Raw genomic sequence first — 21,702 nt, forward strand, 5'->3', positions numbered from 1 at the left:
CCTGTGCCAGCTAAGTGAAAATTCCGAATCTTGCACCATCCTGATAATGTTCAGTTTCCTTGCTGGAGTTGAAAATACAATGCTGTTGTGCAGAGTGCCAAAGCATCAGGACAATGGTACCTTTTGAGTTTAGCGAGAGGCTGTGCCAGCTATCGAACATAGGTTGCTGGGTTTAATGTAAACTTTCTTGCAGAACCGTTGCTAGTTATTACAGCCAGGGTTTGACCCAGATATATATATACACACACACACACACTTTATTTATACACAGTTGTAGTCAAAAGTTTACATACCCCAATGGAAATTTAGAATTTCTAGAAATCTCGAACAAAGAATTTTTGGAAAAATCTTTTGTAGCAAGAGTTTTGCTTTTGTGAATGAACAAAAAAAAATTATAAGAAAATGATGTCTATAATTTATTTTAGCAATTTTTTTGCAAAACTCCAAAAATGTTAATTCAGAAGTATTCATACCCTGACAAGGAAAATGAAATGAATAGCTAGTTGAGGCACGTTTAGCAATACTAACCTCTTTTAAACGATTGTGATATTTGTCTGAGCTTTTGACATGATTCTTTAGTGAAATTTGACCATTCTTCAAAATTGTTCCAGTTCATTGAAATTCTGTGGACTTCTCTTGTGCACAGCCTTCTCAACTCATGCCAAAGATTCTCAATCGAATTTAGATCGGGACTTTGACTAGGCCAGTCCAGAACCTTGATTTTATTCTTTAACCATTCTGAAAGTTTTTTGATGTATGCTCTGCATTTTCGTGTTGGAAAGTCCAGTTACACTTTAAACCAAGTTTTGTAGTGGAGGCTTTCAAGTGATTTGCCAATATATTTTGGTATACTATGGAATCCATTTTACCATGTATTGGAACAAAATTTCCTGTGCCATTAGAGGAAAAACAGCCCAATAGAAGGATGTTACCACCTCCATGCTAGACAGTAGGTATGGTGTTCTTTTCTCTGTAGGCCTCACCAGACTGTCTCCAAATGTAATGACTATCAGCATGACCAAATAGCTTGAGTTTTGTTTTATTACTCCACAGAAACTTTCGGCAGAACTCATCCATCATTCAAATGCTGTTTTGCAAACTTAAGAGATTATTCTTGTGACGTTTTGCTAAGAGTGGCTTTTTCCTTGGCCTGCGATCATTGAGACCTTCAGAATGCAATAGTCGACCTATGGTTGAAATGGAAACCTCAGTCCCAAGTTATAAATATGTCTTTCCACGTAAATAATGCTTTTCTGAAATGCAAATTATTGAACACGAAAGGAGGAGATAAAAGCTGTTGTTTTGACTGAGTAACAGTTATATGGTATTTCTAACTTATTTCATTCACAATTCTCACAAAATCAAAAGATACTATCTCTACGAACTTCTGGAAGGGATTTGCAATACCAAATCAAAGTTAACTATTGACTTGAATGACCAAGATAATGCTGGTGCTTTTAAAAGGAAATACATTGATGTGAATCCCTGCAGTATGTTGTTATCCCATTTCTAACTGATTTCTAGACTGATTGTTAATTGTGACAGCTGGTTACTCAGGGACATCAGGTTTTTAGCTCAGGTAACACACCAAACTACAATCAGAAAAAAAATATTCATTGATTTTTAAAAAAAAAAACGATTTTACCATTTAATATATAGGAGGACAATATTTTACATAATGAAGTGGTTCAAATGTCCATTATTTCTGTTTGCATTCCAACCAGCAGGATGTGCTGTTTCCTAACGTCAAGTCTGCGCACTTTTTTTTAAATAAAGTTTTGTTGTTGAGGTGGAGGCAGAGCCGTATTGTCTGCGCATGTTCGGGGTTCTCCAGCAAGGAAAACACGTGTAACGAGGCAGCATGGCGGAGCAGAAGGGCGCAGGAATGGAGCTCGATGTATTACAGGTAACGAAACAATCAACGCAGAATTAAATTATTTAGCTAAAAATATATTTCAAATCATTGTATCTTTAGACAGAACAGGATATTGTTTTTTTTTTTGGTTGATGTATCGTGATGTTAAGTTATATCGTTGTAGTCGGACTATGTCTGGCTAATGTAAATTGCAAAAGCTCGGGCCACGCTGAACATATTCTTATGAGAATACTTAACTAACACAATAAACAAAAAATAATAATGAAAAAAAAATCGAGTTTAAGACGTGTCGTTTTGCCACGTATGATATCTAGGTTTAGTACGAGTGTTTTGTGAGATGTAAGAGATTTAAAACGTTTTAAACAAATTTCGGGCTATAACTGTACCGGTAACGGGGTGTTATGTAAACATTAATTTTATATAGTCTAACGTCTAGCACGTCGCTTTACAGCAATACATCAGGAGTTGCAGTTGCTATGGTGTTTTTAAAAATAAACAAATAAAAAAAAATGTAACGCCGCATGCCTACCACGTTGTTCCAAACCTCGAACATTTTAAATAGTTGCTCTTGATTTGGAAGATTCGGCTTGGATCATTCCAGCTCCAGCGGACCAAGAACGTTTAAACATTTAATACGATATGAATCATTGTAAGCAATGTAGTGCTATGTGTTTTAAAAAAAAAAAGTGATAACCAATAATTTTACATTGAAAACGTGCATGATAGTTTAAAGTTTGGATCTAGTAACTGTACATTTCCAGCCAGGGGGAGGGTTGTAGTGGTAGGAGTTTGAGACGGAGCCCTGAGTGGTGTTGCTTTGCTTGCAGGTGAGGAAGGCAGTGCAGGCGTTGTTTGCCTATCAGAAGTCCTCCGAGGAGAACTCCCAGTCGCTGCTGTTGAATGAACACCAGCACATCTGCCTGTTGGTCACCTTGTGGAAGATCCCACCCAAGGCACGCACCATCCACATGTGAGTGACCACAGCTATCTCCTGCACTATTACTGTGATGGAGTTGTGCATAATCAGGGCTGAGCTCAATTACTCTTTCAATTCCAGCTTCTGTGAGTGAATTGGAATTTATATTTTAGACCTAATTGTTGTGGTGGTTCAACTGCTTTCATTTGAAGCTAATTTAAGTAAAGAGACTCCAATAATACAGGTAATGTGTGGCCACTATGAGTTCATTTTAGCAAAATGCTGCAAATTGAAATTGTATAATGTTATATATTTAACCTGACGTAACCCAGCTTGATCGAAAAGGAGGACGGGTAATTGTCGGTTATAGTTTTAAATCCTGTTTCCATTCCTCACAGCCCCCTCCCTCACGGGATACGCACCAGCAATGCTGAGGTCTGTCTCTTCACCAAGGATGAGCCCCAGATGACTAGCGAGCAGACTGAGAGGTTCTACAAGAAACTGCTGGCTGAACACGGGGTGAACAGCATCACGCAGGTACTGCCCAGCACCACAGCAGTATTGTCTTCAGAAATGGGACAAAACACTTAAAAAAAAAAAAAAAAAAAAAAAAAGATAAACGCTCCACATTACTGTCTGAATTGGGTCCTATCTATTGCGAATTGATACTAGTGCAGAAGGTTTCTATGTGATCGTTTGTATTTTAGTATTGCAAGTAAATGGCGTGGCGCCCCTCCTGACTGCGCTCCCTTTCTCCCTGATTCCAGGTTATTCCCTACCAGACTCTGAAGAAGGAGTACAAGCCGTTCGAAGCCAAGCGGAAACTGCTCAGGAATTTCGACATGTTTCTGGCTGATGATCGGATTCGCCGTCTCCTGCCCTCCCAGATCGGGAAGCATTTCTACAGGAGCAAGAAGTAAGGATGCTTGGAGGGAGGGTGAGGGTATTGGTTGAGGTGTATTTCAGAGAAAGGCAACAGCAGGGATGGTTTGCACTGGAGATGGGAATACAGGTACCCTTTTGAGTGCTTTGTAGTTCTGGGGGTGATATGGGTATGCACAGTGTTATCTTGTAATGTGATTTGTGCGCTCGCTAACCTGATTTCTAGCGCGTTTGCATTGCAAACATTTTTATGTATTGGAATTATTTCTTGTACGCTGTAGAGTTGAACAGCCTTCGGAATTGAAGGATTGTAAGATGTGAAGGCAGAACTGTGCTCTGATTTCACCTTTTATTATACCTTGTACTTCTGTACCGTTGTAATGGAATTACTGCCTACTGTTTGGCCTGGTCCATTTCTTAAAAATGTTAGAATCTCAGCACAACCTCATTGAATAAAGGGTGTAACTCCTGTTGCGGTTGTTTTGCAGGGAGCCTCTCTCTGTTAACCTGAATGCGAAGCAGCTGGCCAAGGAGCTGGGAAAGGTGATCCAGGGAAGTATCCTGCCGGTCAGCCACAAAGGCTGCTGCTGGTGAGTAGTGCATTGCCTTCAGTCTGATACAGGAAAATGCTTAAACATAACTGTATAGATCCAGTGCAAATATGTGATGTTTTAGGGAGTTTTGGCACCTCCCAAACATCCCTGCCCTGACTTCCTCAGTGCTGGGCCAGGGTCAGGTGAAGTGCCAGAGAGATGCAAAGTGTATCCAGATGGGCCTTTCTACTTCCATTGGGGCTTGTCTCTACAACTTTGTAACAAAGCCCTGCCTCTGCTGTAGAGGGCGTGGTAATGTGTTTAGAGGCACCTGTCAGCCGCATGTTAGAACTGCAGCCTATAGTAACTGAATGTTAAAGGCCGGAAGTCCAAGGCTGCTTCTGTTGCTGGTTACCCCAGTTAAGATGAATGTCTGTTGCAGTATGGCACGTGTGGCTCACTCCGGGATGACTGTGGATGAGGTGGTGGAGAACATTTCTGCTGCTGTCAATACGATAGCTGAGAAGCTAAACAAGGCAAGTCCAAAGCCCCCCCCCCCACCTTATATAGTTTCAGCTTTGCTTATTTGATTTCACGTATGGGTTTTATTACAGTAAATAAAGGCATGGTCCTCCTTTTTAGAGCATGATGGTTGGATTGGACTTTTAGGTTGGATTTCTTAAGCTGTAGTGGGTCACCCAGTGAAACAACTGTAGTGTAATTCTGCAGGTAGAAACAGGTATTAAATACAAATAAATACTCCTTGAATATTGACTGTGCATTGTGATTTAGTACTTAGGACCTGTCCTATAGTTTTGTTTTTTATGTTGCAGAAAGGGAAGAATATTAAAATCCTCCACTTGAAGACCCAGAAGTCGGTGGCTCTGCCCATCTACAGCTCGAACCTGCGCAACCTGACCGAGCTGGACAAAGAGGCAAGCACTTCAGACACGAAGCAGAACGCTGGGGTAAGGGTCAGGGCAGAGAGGAGCTCTGCTTCAGTACTGTACCTCTGATATGCCTGTCTTTAGGTCATTGTCAATTCAATGAGGAATAAAACTCCAGGATACATGGGCTGCTGCTTGTCAGTTATGCTGTTGAAAACATGCATTCTCAATGCATTGAAATCACAGAAAAATCCAAGCAAGAACTTTTACTGACAACATGCAGAAAATCTGGAACACTAATTAAATGTTGAGTATTTGAGGGTTAGTTCGAACCTGAGGCTGAATGGTAATATACTATATCGTGTATGTAATGAATTCTGTGTACTGTGGCTGAATTCTCTAAAACTGTTCCATTTGTTGTGTGGGTTGTAGAAAAAGAGGAAGTCCAAGAAGAGAACAAGGAAGCCAAAAGACCAAGCCAAGAAGCAAGTGAACGGGTCGGCAGCTGTGGAGCCCGAGGAAAAGCCTGAGGAACCCAAACCAGAAGTGGAGGAGATTCCTGAGTTGGTTCCCATGGAGACCCCAGCCAAGAAAGCAAAAGTGCAGGTGAGTTAGTGTGGGCTTCAGCTTGATCAGGGAGGAAGCAGGACAGGTGGGAGTTTAGATGCCTTCAGGTATAGCCTAGTAGAAAAAGAGTGGTTAGCAGTATGCCAGCAGTACAGACTTTATGAAATACACCTGCAATATGCAGAGTACAAAGGGGCATTGATGTCATTAAGAGTGAAATTAAGTACAGGGAATTTTTAGCTAACCTGTGTCTCACTGCTTACACAGAAGACTCCTAAAAGCAGGAAGACCCCAGCTAAGGAGCCAGTGAAAAAATCAGCTAAGTCCCCAGAAGCCATCCGAGAAACTCGGCTTAGAAAAAAGCAAGCCCAGACACCTGTAGCACCATTGGTTCTGCCTGAGACTCCGAAAGCCATGAAAAAGGAGGCAATCCAGACCCCCAGCAGGAAGGCTAAAACACTGAAGACCCCTAAACCAGCAGTATCGGAAAACGGGGCGGCCCCAGAGGTGCCGCAGAAAACACCGAGGAAGAGAGCGAGGCCTGCGGAGGTCAAGCTGGTTAAATCTGCCAAGAAAGCGCCGAGAACACCCAAACAGAAACAGAAGAAGTCCGGTGTACCCCAGTCTTGTTAAATAGCAAGAATGTATACATATAGAGATTGTGATTTAATAACCCAGTTAAATACAAACCTTTCTCCCTATACCTTTTTTTAGATAGGGTACTGTTTTCCCAGTCCTGGTGAGTGGAAACAGCAGTCTGTAATAAGATGTGTCTCCTGGTTTTATATGGACCACAATGCAGACCCAAACAGCCATACCATGAGAGTGGTAACTGATTTATTCTGCCAAGTTGAAATATAGACCGGTATCTCCAAATGTTATAGAAATTAGGCTGACTAACATTGACGTAAGCATCAGTACATTGAAGGGCTATACTGTTCTTAAATTAAATAAACTGAACCCTGTCTACCTTAATTAGACACTAGGGCTGCACTAAGTTATTCCCCAATCAGACTTTTTTTGTGAAACGTACGATAAAATTGGTAAAGCCTTTTTTTAATGGAAAAATTAAATTTACAATGTTAGATCTACACTTAATCTCTCTGTGTGTGACATAATATGTAAGTGGTTATCCTGCCATGATACAGTATATAGCAGGTTTTAATTTTCATGTTTGACCGATTCTTGTAATCTGTGGTTGTGGAGCATATCGTTGACTTTTCCTGGGACACATCAAAATAAGTGCATCTCGGGAAGCTTTTCCCTTAATTGTGTTTTTAATAAACAAACTTTCTCAAAGCTGGCTTGGAGTGTTATTTGTCTTGTGGTGGACAGTTTAGGTGTGGGAATTTTTTTCAAATAAAATAAGATTTATTTTCAATAAATGTAGACTATTACTTCATCAATAAAATGTGTGGTGCTCAGGAAATCTTTTTAATTTAAAATAGCTAACATGAGGTAAAGGGGGGGTTAAAAACCCATCTCTCTTGATCACCCAGATGCACGTGATTTTTCAGCCTTCTGCAGTGTCTGTTTACCTGTCACGAGTTTGTTTGATTTCTCTACCTCCTGTTTGATATAAACCAGCTGCAGCGTACTCAGCGTTAAGTGTCTGAAAACTTTTTAATAAATCACTGTGCAATTAGACCGAAGACGACGGGGTTCCTCACTTGTTGGAACACCGTGATGTTTTCTCCAAGTCCTGTTCAGTGGGTGGTGGAGTAATTGAAATGTACAGATTAGTGTTCTGATTGATTTCCCTTGGGCGGCCTGGTTTAGTTCTATTCGTATGTGCAAGGCCAGTCTCTCTGCCTGTGTATTCATTCCACTACTAAACACAAATCTGGCTCTATGCCTGTGGGGTTTTATTGTTGTTTACTGTTATATCTCCGTAGCAACCGCTCCTTAAATAGCTGGTAGTACAATAATATAAGGCTTTTTTGTGTGTGTGTACATTACAGTAGAGTAGAAATAGAGCAGACCTCCTTCTTAGCAGTGTTGTCCCACTGCGAACACGGCGTTGGCGTTGCTGTTGCTGGGTGACTCTGTTTTCTGTGATACTAAACAGTGATCGATGGGGAATGCCTCTCTCCCAACTCGGCTCTCGAGTTCAGTAATTTTGCGCCAGGAAGACTGCAGCAGGCTGCATACCTGAACCATATATGCCGAGCTTTTGGCTCCGTCTTTTCTGCGCAACATTTTTCACTGCAGTCACTACTGGTGGTGTCGAACCCATAAAAAATAAACCCAGTTAATTTATTTTAATAGTAAACTATTTTAATAAGAGTAGCGTTTCCATAAATTAGTATGAATAAAATATATTTATGAATTAATTTGGTTTTCAATTATATATCAAGTATCAAACATACATTTCGCGAATCCCATATTAAATTGTTCTGTAGAATTCTACAGAATACTACAGAATTGTATATAATTTTATAGCACAGTAACATGCTTACTGTAGTATTTTGTAGGATGTTCTATAGTATATAACATACAATACTCTAGTATTATTTAGAACTCGTGTGTTATTATATAGTACTAATTATAGTATTCTATAGAAATAAAGTCATTCTCAAAAATAGTATTTTTATTATTAGTTTATTTGTTAAAATAGTTTTATTATTTGCATGGTGCTATAGACTAGAGTACAATTTGTCAACAGCAGTGTCTATAGTTAGTATGGACTTCATTGTGTAGCACAATGAACATTAGAGACATTTCACATGCCACCGAAGTACCACAGTGGAAGTGCCCCTAAAGTACTGTAGTATTCTATAGAATCTGTTAAACAAAAAATCCTATAGAAGTACTGTAATATTCTATTGAAAATGTGCATGTGGGTAGGACTTAATTGCTACAAGATTTATTATCTTGGCACATATTTTTAACTGTTCAAAATGCGACACGTGTTTTATTCATCTGTAAATATGGAACCCATGTATTGTAAACACACGGCATAACAAGGTAAATAGGGTGCGGAGATGGGCACGCTTGACCACGCTAATATGAGTCTGCAAGGTGTTTCAATTGGTCAAGACTGTTTACCCCTGCTCGCAGCGACCTAGGAAAGCCTGTCATCTACTATGTTGTTACAGACTTGCGATTTGGGCTGTCAAAGTAACTATTTATTTAACTAAATGAATACAATTCCTTCTTTTAACTGCTTCATTCTGTGTCATACACAATCAGAAACAGACCTTATTTATAGCACTGTTTGTTTACATTGCCCAGAGCTCGGTTAAAAAGACCCCCCCCCCCCCCCCCCTCAAAAAAAAAAAAAAAAAAATAATACCCAGGGATAGAGGTTTCTGTAAGGTGAAATCGTGTTCTTCACTGATGGTACAGTCGGCGTTAAATTTTACTACGTTTTTGCCTCTGGGCAATCCGTTCAACACATGAAGTTAATCAATGCATGGTATTCATTATACAAATTTACGACCATTTTATTTGACGTGTTTAAGTTGATTGTAATTATATTTGCCATGTTTTTCTTCATGGTAGAAGTTTTTTAGTTTTTCATTAAATGCTTTTCATAGTCATGTTGTATTCTTTATAGGTATTGCTACACAAAGTTAGGAACATATACACAATAACGTATAAACAAACTCAACTAAGGGCCGTGTTAATTGTCACACGTTTGTTTTTCTATGTATTGGGGCTGTCCCTGGGGTGTGGCCGGGGCTCTTGCATTCATCCCCTGGTCTTTCCATCAGAGTCAGAGCTGTCGGCTGGTGAGAGTCTGTCAGACTTTAATAATCCCGGGAGACACAACGAGACAGGTATGTTGAACGGGTCTTTTAAACAGTGCATGCCCGCAATTAGACATTTTGTGTGTGAATTTTTGCAATGTTTTTCTTCTTGTTTAAATTTTTTTCAGGTTTTCCAACATTGTTTTTTGTTTTGTTTTGGTTTTTTTGTATCTTAGTTTAGTTTAAGTTTTCCATCATTCCCTCTGCTATAACTCTGTTTTTTTATTTTTAATGCTGCTGTCAAGGGGCTGCCTAAATGCATTTTTACAGTCGGTTTAACACTTGAAATACTTGATATTTATAGCAGACAGATCACTAGGCATTGCGTCCTGCTATAATGTGGTCTTATAAGGTGTTGTGTGTCATTAACCTTTTTATCTTCTTCTGTCACATAATTTAGCAGTACTGGTTAGAAGTGACATACTGAGATCAAAGGAAGCAGAGTTGACTCCTGAGCCTTTCCAAACACCAGACAGCACTTTCAAAAACACTGAGAAAGGTCAGAACTTTCATCTCTGATGTGGTCTGCAGATATAATTACCCCACGGAGTTGTAATTATTTGTATTTTTTTTTTTATCGTATTATTATATTTATGAACGACATCTTATAAGTTTGTTCAGTAGCTTTATAGACATGTTGTAAAACATTTTTTTTAAAGTACTTCAGTATTTCTAATTTCCTCTGTTCCTGAATGTAATTTATACCTAGAAGCAGTAAGATGTCTTTTTGATGTAATAGCAAAATTCCCTATGTGAAAGTTTACAGCTAACTAGGTTTGTTTTATGATGAAGTAGGGTACAAAGAACTGTGCAATTAACACTGAAGGATCACAATTCAATGTGATCGCGGGATCCTGCAGGACATTAATAGCATTAGTAGTGTTGATATTCATGTATAATTTAATCATTTGTAAACCAATCAACGTATCACATGATGAATGACACATTATAAATAAATAAGTGAGAGATTCTGCGCGTTCTGATATCTGTGAATTTTGCCCTTTCAGTGCCCAGTGCCTGCCCTGTGCCTGTAATCCTGAGGGTCATGTCCTCCAGCAATGAGGTGGACTCCATGAGCCCGGTGAGGAGGGCACTGCAGCCTGAGCCAGTCCTGGCGGAGGAGTCCAGCCGCTGGGTTTATTACCACAAGCCCATTATCATCATGGTGATCGGGGGGCTGCTGTTCGCTGCCGGCACAGTGATAGCCTTCCTCTACTTCTCGCGGGTGGGAAGGGTGCCGTACGCATTGGGCCCCGTGTGCCTGTCCATCGGACTTATGTTCCTGGTCACCGGGCTGGTCTGGGTGCCCGTCATCAAACAAAAAGTCCGCAAGGGACTCATTAGGGACATGTATTCCAGGAGATTGCCCATTTAGTCATGATACGGAAGACATTGATAGAGACTTCTAGTAGAAACCTTTGTCATTGGATTTGTGTGTTTCTAAAATTAGGCATATAATTCATATGGACCTGGTATTAAAAGCTTACATAAGTTATAATTATTTAACATTTTTTTTTTTTTTTTTTTTTTTTGCTCTTTTATGACAGAAATGTCAGAATCAATGGAGACTAGAGTATAGAACTGTAACTCATCTATGCCGCTGCGTGTTAATCATTATTCATACGCTACTGTTGTTTTTATAAACACCATTATTGTAAAGGGATTTATAAATCCTTTATCAATAGGATTACCACCGTAGAGGGCTTCATGATGTGGGGACGGGAGTTTGAAAGCTTTTCTTTTATTTAATAGTTCTCCCAGTGTTTCCTTGTTCTGCAGTGGTGTCTGATTGCAATTGTATTCAAAAAGGTACCAGTCAAGTCAAATTGAAGAAACCTGTGTTTTGAGTAGAATGAGGAGAAGGGGTGCACTCAGTCATCCTTCACTGTTAGGTTGGGTTAGCACTGCACAGATTGTTTATTAAAATCTTTTGCATCAATGTCATTTTAAGATGGGACAATGATCTATTATGGAATTTCAGCACATTCTCTAAACAAAAGAATGTTTAACAATAAAACAAAACCAAAAAAAATAAATAAAACATCAAAAATATCAAATAATAAATAACGTGAGAAAAAAAGAACTTGTATCTTTTATAAACGATCTTCAGGGTAAAAAAACAAGAGAAAGACTTATAGTTGAAACGTTTGCCATTGACTTTGTGAAGCTTATTTTTGTATTTCAAAATTTTGCATTGTTGAGTGTTTAGTAATTATGGATGAAAAAATTCAGAAAGGACATGGGAGACTCTGACTTACTGAGCCTATTGGCTCTTTTCTGTTTCTAAACTTTCTTACATTCTCGTATGCTTTTAATAAGTAAGGTATTATATGGTAGTTAACCAGATTTCATATTTCAACAAGTGTGTGATAGCATGTAATACACTTGTTGTGTATTAAAAGCCAATTTATAAAACATATATAGGTATGTTATTAAACTTTAAATGATTACTTACAAAGAGTAGCAGTTTATTACAACAGCATTTTCGTGATTACTGCTATAGAGCTTCCTGTCATGATATGACGTAATGAATTATATGTAACATGCTCTTATAACGCTGTATTGCTATATTTTTATTAAATGGGTAATAGCATCCTTTGTAACATATTTATAGATGCACTATTGTTTATAGATCATTAAACTGCTGCAGGATAAGTAACACAAAGTGCAGGTAGAAGGCGGTCGTGAGCTAAATGTGGCAAGGAGAGCAGGTGTGCTTCTGCTGCAGCAACAACAATGTTTCAAGGGGAAACTCTCAAACGGGTTACTAAAGACTAAGATCAAGTTGCTGTTGTATTTATTTAGTTTTTGCTTTGTTCCTTTTGTTTCTCAAACAGCTCAAAAGTATCTTCAAAAGTTCAAAAGGATCAATGACTTCACAGGTACTAAAGCTCAGGGATGCATAGGTTGTTTATAATATTGCAAAAATAATTGAATGGCAAAAGCATTCACAGTTCATGAGTTTTTGCATTTCCTGATTAACAATGTTGTCATCCAAACAGAGTTATTGAACCCGGGACAGCAAATCTAAAGCAGTCATTATGCTTGGGAAACAGCTGAGGAACTGAGGCAGTGTGGTCTAGTGGTTAGAGATGAAAGACTGGGAGGTAGTGGGGTCTAGTGATTAGAATGATGGACTGGAAGGCACTGTGATTGAATGGTTAGAATGAGACACTTGGAAGCAGTGGGGTGTAGTGGTTAGAATGATGGACTGGAAGGCACTGTGATCGAATGGTTAGAATGAGACACTTGGAAGCAGTGGGGTGTAGTGGTTAGAATTAGGGACTGGGAGGTAGTGGGGTGTAATGATTAGAATGAGGGACTGGGAGTCAGGGTGCCTATATAATGGTAAGAGCTCAGCGACGGCATGGTGTATTGTGGCCAGAGCTTTGGAATTGGTTTTCAGAGTACTCTATTGGGTTAAATGCCAGTTGACAATGTTGTATATAATTACCTCAGAAAGTCCATTACTTTGAAATGGCTCTGCACATAACACAGACTTTACTGGCTAAACACTGAAAGAAAAAGTTATTTTAAATTAGCATTAGTGTAGCTGAAATGTTTAATCCACTTAGTTAAAGAATCTAGATAGAATCATTATAATTATAATGGAATAACTGGAGCTAGGTCAGAATGAATATGGCAGTTGGTGACCTATGGTGAATGCGTTCATATATTCCACAACTATAATCTAATGTGTACCAATAAATTATATATATATATATATATATATATATATATATATATATATATATATATATATATATATATATATATATATATATATATAGCAATGTATGTTTTTTTGTTCTTCATAGGATTTTATAGGTCCATAATTCCAATGTTATTGAAATCTGCAGGGATAATTTCTAGCGCTGGTGAGGTGTTGCTTGGGTAATGCATAAAACAAAAGTCAAACTAACTTGTGCCATATCGTTGACATACGAGGACTATATATCTTATATGTATTGATTTCGTTTTGTTACAAAGCACAGCATGGTAAAATATCCTAAAACTTGGCTTGACTTTTGGAAAATCGATATGATGTCATTGAATTGTTTGCCTACATTGTAAAGCTAATCATTATCACTAGGTTCTGTGAAAGGTCAGATCAGGTACGTTTTTTAAAATGTATTTATTTTTTACGCAAGTGACCCGTATGACGCACCTCCGGTGTTCATGTTCTGTTGCAGGTGAGTTTCGACAAAAGTAGCGGCGCCGTCAGAGGCGTGTGTGCAGTGAACTGTGAACACTACACCTGTCTCAGCTTACCTGTATGAATAGAAAAGAAAATAATACTTGGAGACGCTTTTCAAAACAAGCAGCGGGAGAGGAAACATACACATCTCGTTCAGGTGTTCTTTTAACGCATATCTGGGTGATATGAAAATGCACTTCATGAGACTCGGACGCTGTTCATGTGCCTTTTGGCTAGGGGTCGCCTTTGATATCTTGGGACTTGGAATCTTGCTGCTGGGGGTGTTTGCAAACTTCTTTTTTTACGATTTTCTTATTTACGCCGGAGCAATTATCATATTCCTCAGTCTGATCTGGTGGGTGGTTTGGTACACTGGAAACATTGAGGTGCCACCGGAACAGTTGGAAGACGATGTCGGTCTTTTGAAGAAGGACAGTGGGGTTGTGGGGCTAGTGAGGAGGCTCTCGAGCCGTCTAACCAACGGTTTCAGATCGTCGTTCAGGAGCAATAAAAGGGCCAGCGGACAAAGTGGTAATCCCCAGACCCAGCGATCGCCACAAGCGGGTCCATCAAATCACCCAAAGGTCTTGCCAGTGACACATTCCGGTGTGTATACGGTCTTTGCTGGAGTAGCTATTGAAGCACAACCGAACCATCCAGCCATGCAAGTGTCAACCATATAACAAAAGAAAGGTACGTGTTCATTTTTATGGTTCTTGTTATAGGATAAGTCTTCAAAAATATATATGTTTGCAAACAAAGGCTACAATCCTGTTAGTGATTATTTATTTGTTATTTTTAATTCCGAACAATAGAAACAAAAGATTACAAGAAATAGTCATACTGTTTTGGTGAAAGTCTGATTACATCCGATTCACCAAATTATTAATTGCTATAGTTTCTTACTTTATTTTACTAAACAATTACAATAGTTTTTTTTTTTTTTTTTTTTTTTTTTAACTAAAGAAACCCCCAAAAAACAGTTTTACGTAAGAACTGTTTAAATGTTCATACAAGCAAGCTATTGTTGAGAACAGATTATTTCTTCTTGTTAATGATTTACCATAATTTATACATTCCCAGGATACATGACTTACTTTTTAAAGACTGAATTGAAAATATATGTTATGCTTTCTTTAAAAGTAGCCTATATATTTAGACATTTTATGTTAAATGGTTTTAAAACGTACAAAGAATATCAATTAACCATGTGATGTGTATATTTTTTTTTTACCTTTTTAATTTGTTCTTCTAAACAAATATGCTTTATTTGTCTATAAGGATTTTTTTTTTTTTTTTTTTAAACAATCAATGATATGATTTTAAATTGGAAACATGTGAACTGAAAATATGTAACGAACTTCTCTATTTTCTCAAACAGAGAAAGCCACGTAACTGGGCAACAATCGTATCGATAAGCCGGCTACACTGCCAAACAAACTCTTTACTGTGAATTGACTAGCGGGCCTGAAAATGGACATCAGTATAGTTTAATTTAAAAGTTTACAAGTGCCTCTCATCAACGTTTCTGGAGTTTGACCTGTCTGTAGAAACACGGATTTTATTTCAATCCAGATTTTCTGGTGGATGAATTTAGTCCTATGCTGTGACTTTTTTTTTTTCATGTGTCTTGTTTTCATCCAAAAATAAATAAATAAATAAATAAATATTTCTAAAGAATTAATGAGGTAACTTTATTTTTCATTCTAGATGTATCTATCCATCTATGTTTCTGAAAATATCTATATAATGTTGTCACTGATTTGCAATACCTATACATAAAGATAAGGCTTCTATTAATTCTATTAATAACAATGTTACTACTTTTACAGTTTGAATGGAGTAATAGTACAATGCTTAAGATAAGTGATTTTAAAGCCCTGAGGATTTCACTTCTTGAAGAGGTTTTGAGTGCTCAGTAAACCCGATAAAATCATTCTTACAGGATACAGTGATCAAGGACATTACAATTTCAGAGAAATGTCTTTAAATAGTATTTTTATGGATATCGGTTTACTGCATTCTTCCATGACGTTGTGCACTCAACTTCATCACAAAACACTATCCGGCAGATCACTTCTTCATCTATTTACATTTCGCAAATGATGTAATTTTCACTGTGCTTGAATAAACCTGCTTGCTCTCCCTGCTTGGTCTCTGTGGAAGCCACGTAGTTTAATTACTGCAGCAGGTTATGGATCTCATTTACCACAAGCTCAGCTGCATTTTTTACTGAGAACATTTTACAGGCAATACAAACAGCTTTCTTATTTTCACCATTGGCTCCTAAGAACAACCTGGAATGCAGAATGGTTTTGAAGCCAGAGTTAGTGAAAAACATGTATACACAAAGATACAGAACTATCATTAAGCTCTTAAGGGCCCAATAAACATATGCTTTACTGCTTGAACCGAGTCCAGACAGATAGGCGTGTGTTTCTTCTAGTGCCTATGTCTTGCAATTGATGAATGTGAACTTTCCAGCAAATTGTACTTTGGCTTTCCATGGCCCTCTATGTAGCAATACTTATTGCTTTTCTGTGTTTAAAGTTAGTGGGCAGAACTAGGTTTTTTTTAAGTCAATAAAGGGTTTAGTTATGTACTGATTAATATTTAAACTTTTTTCCCCCGTTGATAGCTTCCCCTTTGATTATCCTCTTCTACATGCATACGAACAGTACCCTTTAGCCATGCAGCTAGGCAGGTCACGAGACCCACAAAACAGTGCTTAGTATTTATATTGGACTCAATCTTTTTTAAGTCAACATTAGTCACACTGTACACATCTGGAAAAGTTAATCATTAAAATGCCAGCTCTTTGGGTTGTCATACAAAACACAGTGCTTTATATAAGCGTACAATCTGTACATTTTCCCACAGTTATTTTTAAGTGTGTTTACTGGTTATTGTTCCAGTTGTGGGAATGCTGGGTTAAACTTCCTGCAGCTATAACCTTCATAAGGATCCGAATACTTGACGTTTGTAGTTTTATAGGTGTTGTACACCAATAATTTTCATCCATTTGTGAACATGATTTGAATATAAATAGATCAACCAAGTCTATAATAATTGAACAAGTACAGTGGGACTGAGAGCCAGTGATTGGTCAGGTCAAGCTTACGAGTCAGTAATCACCATACCTGAATATCACGGCATGCCGGTGCCAGTTCCTCTTCTCTTTTTGAAATGTATTACTTGCAAATTTAGTGCTTATTGAACTGTGAAACAATCACAATGAGAGCTTCCTCTCACAGCTCTGCAAGCATAAGCACCACAATCATAACCTGAACCATACTTTCCTTTCAGAATTTTGGTCTGTACGATTAACAGTAATAATGTTGAATGATAATTCTATGTTTATTTACAGTACAAATTGATGTTTCCCATGTCCACTTTTGGTTTGACAGTTACAGTACTGAGCCTGTGCTCCCTGAGCACTACAGTAATTGAACATTAGGGCTGGAAACCTTTCAATAAGAACCAAGTGTTAAAATGATTTTTGTTTTATTAACCGTGTCTTTACCAATGTTGCATGCCCTTGCTTCCCAGACGGTAGTTGTTATGGTTTTATTAAACTCCACCTTTGTGACCAGTCTAATATAAATAACAAGTCACCATTAATACCACCCTAAAATGGCACTCTAATTTCAGGATGAAACCAAGGAGGTTCAGCATATACTGTAATTACCATTCCTATATGATCAGAAAAGGCAGAAGATTAGTAAACAACCAAACTCATTTTGACATTGTAACAATAAAAAACAGGTAAGGGCAAAGCACCTAAATGTTCTTTTTATTATTATTTTTTTGTTTGTTTTTTAACTTGGCACAAAGAGATGGCTGTGTCCATCCAACATTCGAATAATCCTCTCAGTTCGGGATCTGTGTCACCTGCTTTGTTTTTAAATCTTTAAAAATGAGACACCAATAAAAATGATACACCAAAAAACAGTAGGCTTGTCCCTACTGTGCTCCATGAGGAATATTGGATTAAGTGCTGCATTTTTTCAGTCTTAGAACAAAAGACCTCCTTTAGTCTCCCTTTCCTCTTTTTTGCACAAAATCCTGTCTCTGTAGAACCCCCCCCCCCCCCCCCCCCACCTTCAGATAACATAGCAGGAGCATTACTAATACATGCTTTAAATGTTTCAACAGTAAGAATAATAGTTTATGTCATTCATATTATCAGTTTGAGAGTTGACAGTCTGTGTTGGTCCCTGCAATGTATTTCTACTCTGGGCAGGCTAATTATTATTTACAAATTAAAATGTATTTATACAGGTCAAAGACCCCTTGAGATTTGCAATCTCATTTGCCTCTGTGTGCCTTGTTGGTGGCAGCAAACAGCTTGGTAACACCAAGACAAACTGCATCCAGCGACATCCGCACAGGCGCTGCAGATTGCAGTTTAAAGAACCACTCTGGGGAAAATGGTGTCACACATGCGCCAAAGTAGAATTTTGGTTTGTTTATAATTCTTTTAGCTCACAATCCTAGAAGTGATTTATGGTACCAAATAAAAGTTAATCACCTCCAACGTGTTTGCAGCTAATGACCTTCAAATGTTTGAAAGATATTGACCTTTGAGGCCATTACAGGTTTATTTACTAAATTAACACCAAAAACATTTTGAACCTATTGTCTTGACTCATGTTATGCAGGGCTCTCCCCTTCATTGCAGTGAAATGGTACTGACAGTATATCTGGAAGTTGCCAATCAGTACATACAACACAGAGAGAGAAGTGTGAGCAGCCTGCAGAAACCTTTCTGTACGTTCTTCTGCTTTTTTAAATCCCATTTTAAAAGTACACAGTGCCACTGTTGTTACTCTCGTTTCGTTAGTATTTTCTAATGAGCACACTAGGCAAATGTTGATTTTGCTTGCAGGTTAAGGGAAAGTCAGATTTAAATGCTCTATATACTGCAGTTGCCAGTATAAATAAAATAGCTGACTGTGTGCACTTGTGTGAATTGCGGTTGTATTTCAGCTGGTGTATTACAGTTTGATATTTGAAGCACAGACAATTAGTGTTACCACTACAATACCAGGACACTAACTGGAAGACAACCTAGAAGAATCTTTAGCAGTATTACTAGCAATGGCAACATTATGGATTTGAAAAACAAATCCCGGTTAGGCTGCAGTTAGAGCCAGCTCCCTGAACACTGCCAGGTAGCTCAGAGGCACATTTGATTCTGGAATCCTCAGCAGGATTCAGTGTTTCTAGTGTGATTGTAAACAGAGAGACCTTGGAAGTCACCTGATTCCTGTTACCAGGGTTGACAGCCACAATAAAAAGGCTCACATTTCACACGCCAGATGCAAGAGGTATTATGTTTTTGTTCCTTCTCATTTGCACTGTTCCTGGTAGTCTCTGAGGTCCTTGGCTGGAGACTGATTTCCAGGAAACCTAACAGGCCTTGAAATAATTATCTGTCTGCTTTGATCTCTGCTGCACAATCCAATTAAACCTGTAGCTGACGTGTAAGATTTAATTTGTGTTATTACAAACACATGCACAGCTCCCCGGCATCACTCAAGTTAACCTCATCTCAGTTATAACTGAAGTGTTTATTGATATAAATGAATGTGAGGAAAGACAGACATAACAATAAGCCATTAAGTACAATGATATCCTTACGAGGGACCTAAAGTGATCCTGAAAACTCGTCCTTATGTAGGGATATTGGGCAGTGATGCTGACCCTCAGCACAGGAAGTGATAGGATACCAGGAGGCAACCGTTTCAGCTTTGTTTTGCAATGTTTTTAATGTTTTACATTGCCTCAATGAAAATATATTTTTGAGATAAACACACCAAACATGTATTATTCAGTGTGTTTATCAGTATGTTACAATATATACAGTGTACAATTCACATTACGGTAGCTTAATTCGGAATTAAAAAATAAAATAAAATCTTAATGCACATTTTTTAATGCGTTTTTTATGATTTACGCTTTACATTAAAAAAAAAAAAACATTTACACTGTTTTCCTTGTCATTAAGTTCTTGGTAAATGTTTACCTATGCTTTCAAAGGTGTACTTGTCCTTCCACATTTGCATTTCATTTCCATGTCTCAAAACAAAAAAGAAGTTTCGCTCCTCCTTCAACTTGAAGCCCTCAACAGCAGACATGCTGGCTTACTGCATTTTACCTGCGACGGCTCCCCCTGTTGTTGGTTACATTTGATCGCAACACAATTTGTTTAGACTCGACGGATTAAAATGCATTGATTATCTGCAGGGAATTATTTAATTTCTAGTTTATCGTCACCACAACAGAACAAGCAAGGGTTTCTACAATAATGCTCTCTGCAACATATCCTGGCAAAGCAACGGCTGTTCACTTCCAGGTAGCAGTGGTTGTTCCGGGTGCACATGGAGATAGTGACCCACCACAAATACTGAGAAAGCGAATTGTCTTTCATTATACAACGTGAAACACGTCAGCAGTGACATTAAGTTGTACCTTGATTTATGAAGGTATGTAAACCACGTTTTGTTATAGAATGTGGCTGTTGTGTTACGCGTTTCACTGCTCTGGCTTCCTCTGCTGTGCATACAGTGTATTTAGTGTTGTTTTTACGTCTTGTGAAATAATATATTAAATAATAAAAGAAAACAAATAGCGGTAATGCGCATTGTATGTTTTTGGTGATGTGACTTTAGAGCGTATTAAAGTTGCATCAAGTTAGGTCATTACGTCATCAATGTTCTGACAGTAAACACGTGTTGTCATGTCGGAAACCACTATTTACAACTTGTTCCAGTGAAAAGCGTCTCTTACAATGCCTGCCATGTTTTTATTAGTTAAACTTAAACCGCCTAAGAAACGTGTTAGTTTTTTTGCATAAGGCTAAACCTTTAACCATTTAGTTACAAGGGAAATGTGTCCCACAAATACAATGATGCTGACGTTTTTATTTTTACAATGATGTTCAAAATGTATTTACAGATTGGATCTCCTCATGATACTTGAGTCACTCGCCAGTCTATTTTAAGAATAAATTGTCTGAAGAACCACACAGTTTCTTCTGGACCTTAAAAGGTTAATCTGTACTATACCAAGTGGGAAAGTTTCAAGTGAATGCTCTGCCTCTTCCAATAACCCTCATGCATTGAGGCATGTAAACACACTGGATTAGGCATGTAAACAAACTGGACACCCTCAAATAGAGTGCACAGTGCGGAGGAGGAGTTAGTGACGTCAGATGTTTCATATTTGATTTCATCGAAGGCCCTGAGACGATGGAGGTGGATGATGATGGTGAATTCATCAGATCGCCTCCAAAGAAGGTTGTGCGGTTTGGGGGGGTCTGTTTCCAACACTCTGGCCAAATTCTTGCAGGTGAGGTGACTCAAGGTTAAAAATGAACACGTTTTAGTCAAATTCAGTGCAGGACGTTAGTGAATTTAGTTCTGATAGTTAAGTTCTGAGAATCACTGTAGGATCAACATGCAGTGAAAATAAAATTACCCTTTGCGGTGGTACAGGATGAAAGTGAGCGTGTGCCTGCTTGCACTTAATGTGTATTGTGTAATGTACTGAACTCTCTATAAGTGTTTGACAAGAGGCTCAGTAAATTTGGTAAACAAATAAATATTTATGTGTGTGTGTCTGTTTGTTTTAGGATGACACCAGTGATTATGAGCTGTTAAAGCTCTCAGACCCAGACATTAAGGTAAGAAAAGCAGACTTGATTATCTTCAGTAATATTAACAGAAACTTGTGCTTTTACTATGAGTTAAATACACACCCAAGTTTGTTACCTATATAATGTGGCTAATCAAGCTCGTAGTAAAACCTGGAATAAGTAAAAACTGCTATTCCTGGGAGAACTGGTTACAGTTACACTCTGGGATGCAGCTGTCATTAAACTTCTGAGTTGGGGAATAAAAAGTCACTAGGATGTAATAACTAAAACAGAAAATTATTTGCAAAGTGAATCTAAATAAGAAGAGAACATAGCTGATATCTCATCTCTCCACCAAGTTGCTCTCCACACACACACACAGCCAGTTTAAAAACCTACTGAATAAGACATTGAGAAAGATTTCTGTCTAGTGGAAATAATGGGCATTGCAT

General features: G+C 38.1%; 3 protein-coding genes and 1 non-coding gene across 5 annotated transcripts; all 4 read left to right on the forward strand.

Annotated features, from left to right (window-relative positions):
- The first annotated feature begins 1,806 nt into the window (after positions 1–1,806).
- LOC121331188 (ribosomal L1 domain-containing protein 1-like) lies at positions 1,807–6,960 on the forward strand. The gene is made up of 9 exons (XM_041278412.1): positions 1,807–1,906; positions 2,704–2,846; positions 3,191–3,329; positions 3,560–3,708; positions 4,163–4,264; positions 4,650–4,743; positions 5,041–5,175; positions 5,527–5,700; positions 5,929–6,960. The coding sequence occupies exons 1-9, from the start codon at positions 1,862–1,864 to the stop codon at positions 6,292–6,294; spliced, it is 1,347 nt and encodes a 448-aa protein (XP_041134346.1). The 5' UTR covers positions 1,807–1,861; the 3' UTR covers positions 6,295–6,960.
- Positions 4,359–4,494, forward strand: LOC121294203. The gene has a single exon (XR_005946719.1). It is a non-coding gene; the product is annotated as a small nucleolar RNA SNORA55 (small nucleolar RNA).
- A 2,442-nt stretch (positions 6,961–9,402) lies between the features above and the next one.
- LOC121330608 (phosphoinositide-interacting protein-like) lies at positions 9,403–10,890 on the forward strand. The gene is made up of 3 exons (XM_041277245.1): positions 9,403–9,443; positions 9,814–9,912; positions 10,421–10,890. Exon 3 carries the CDS (start codon positions 10,459–10,461, stop codon positions 10,786–10,788), a length of 330 nt encoding a protein of 109 aa, XP_041133179.1. The 5' UTR covers positions 9,403–9,443; positions 9,814–9,912; positions 10,421–10,458; the 3' UTR covers positions 10,789–10,890.
- A 2,715-nt stretch (positions 10,891–13,605) lies between these two features.
- On the forward strand, positions 13,606–21,296 carry LOC121331051 (transmembrane protein 238-like). Of its 2 annotated transcripts, none has more exons than XM_041278190.1 (2): positions 13,606–14,304; positions 21,248–21,296. In XM_041278190.1, exon 1 carries the CDS (start codon positions 13,797–13,799, stop codon positions 14,292–14,294), a length of 498 nt encoding a protein of 165 aa, XP_041134124.1. In that variant the 5' UTR covers positions 13,606–13,796; the 3' UTR covers positions 14,295–14,304; positions 21,248–21,296. The 2 variants fall into 2 exon arrangements, with proteins under 2 accessions (XP_041134124.1, XP_041134123.1); XM_041278189.1 differs by lacking the exon at positions 21,248–21,296 and adding an exon at positions 14,993–15,264 and having other exon boundaries at positions 13,607–14,304.
- Positions 21,297–21,702: the final 406 nt, after the last annotated feature.

Source organism: Polyodon spathula, chromosome 18 (assembly GCF_017654505.1).
Source record: "Polyodon spathula isolate WHYD16114869_AA chromosome 18, ASM1765450v1, whole genome shotgun sequence".
Taxonomy (NCBI): Eukaryota; Metazoa; Chordata; class Actinopteri; order Acipenseriformes; family Polyodontidae; genus Polyodon; species Polyodon spathula.

Excerpts from the sequence above, each read along its gene's own strand:
- LOC121331188 (XM_041278412.1), top strand. The coding sequence starts at position 1,862 with ATGGCGGAGCAGAAGGGCGCAGGAATGGAGCTCGATGTATTACAG. Across the intron at positions 4,265-4,649 it reads AGCCACAAAGGCTGCTGCTG|TATGGCACGTGTGGCTCACT; the intron begins GTGAGTAGTGCA and ends TGTCTGTTGCAG. Across the intron at positions 5,701-5,928 it reads CCAAGAAAGCAAAAGTGCAG|AAGACTCCTAAAAGCAGGAA; the intron begins GTGAGTTAGTGT and ends CTGCTTACACAG.
- LOC121330608 (XM_041277245.1), top strand. The coding sequence starts at position 10,459 with ATGTCCTCCAGCAATGAGGTGGACTCCATGAGCCCGGTGAGGAGGGCA.
- LOC121331051 (XM_041278190.1), top strand. The coding sequence starts at position 13,797 with ATGAAAATGCACTTCATGAGACTCGGACGCTGTTCATGTGCCTTTTGG.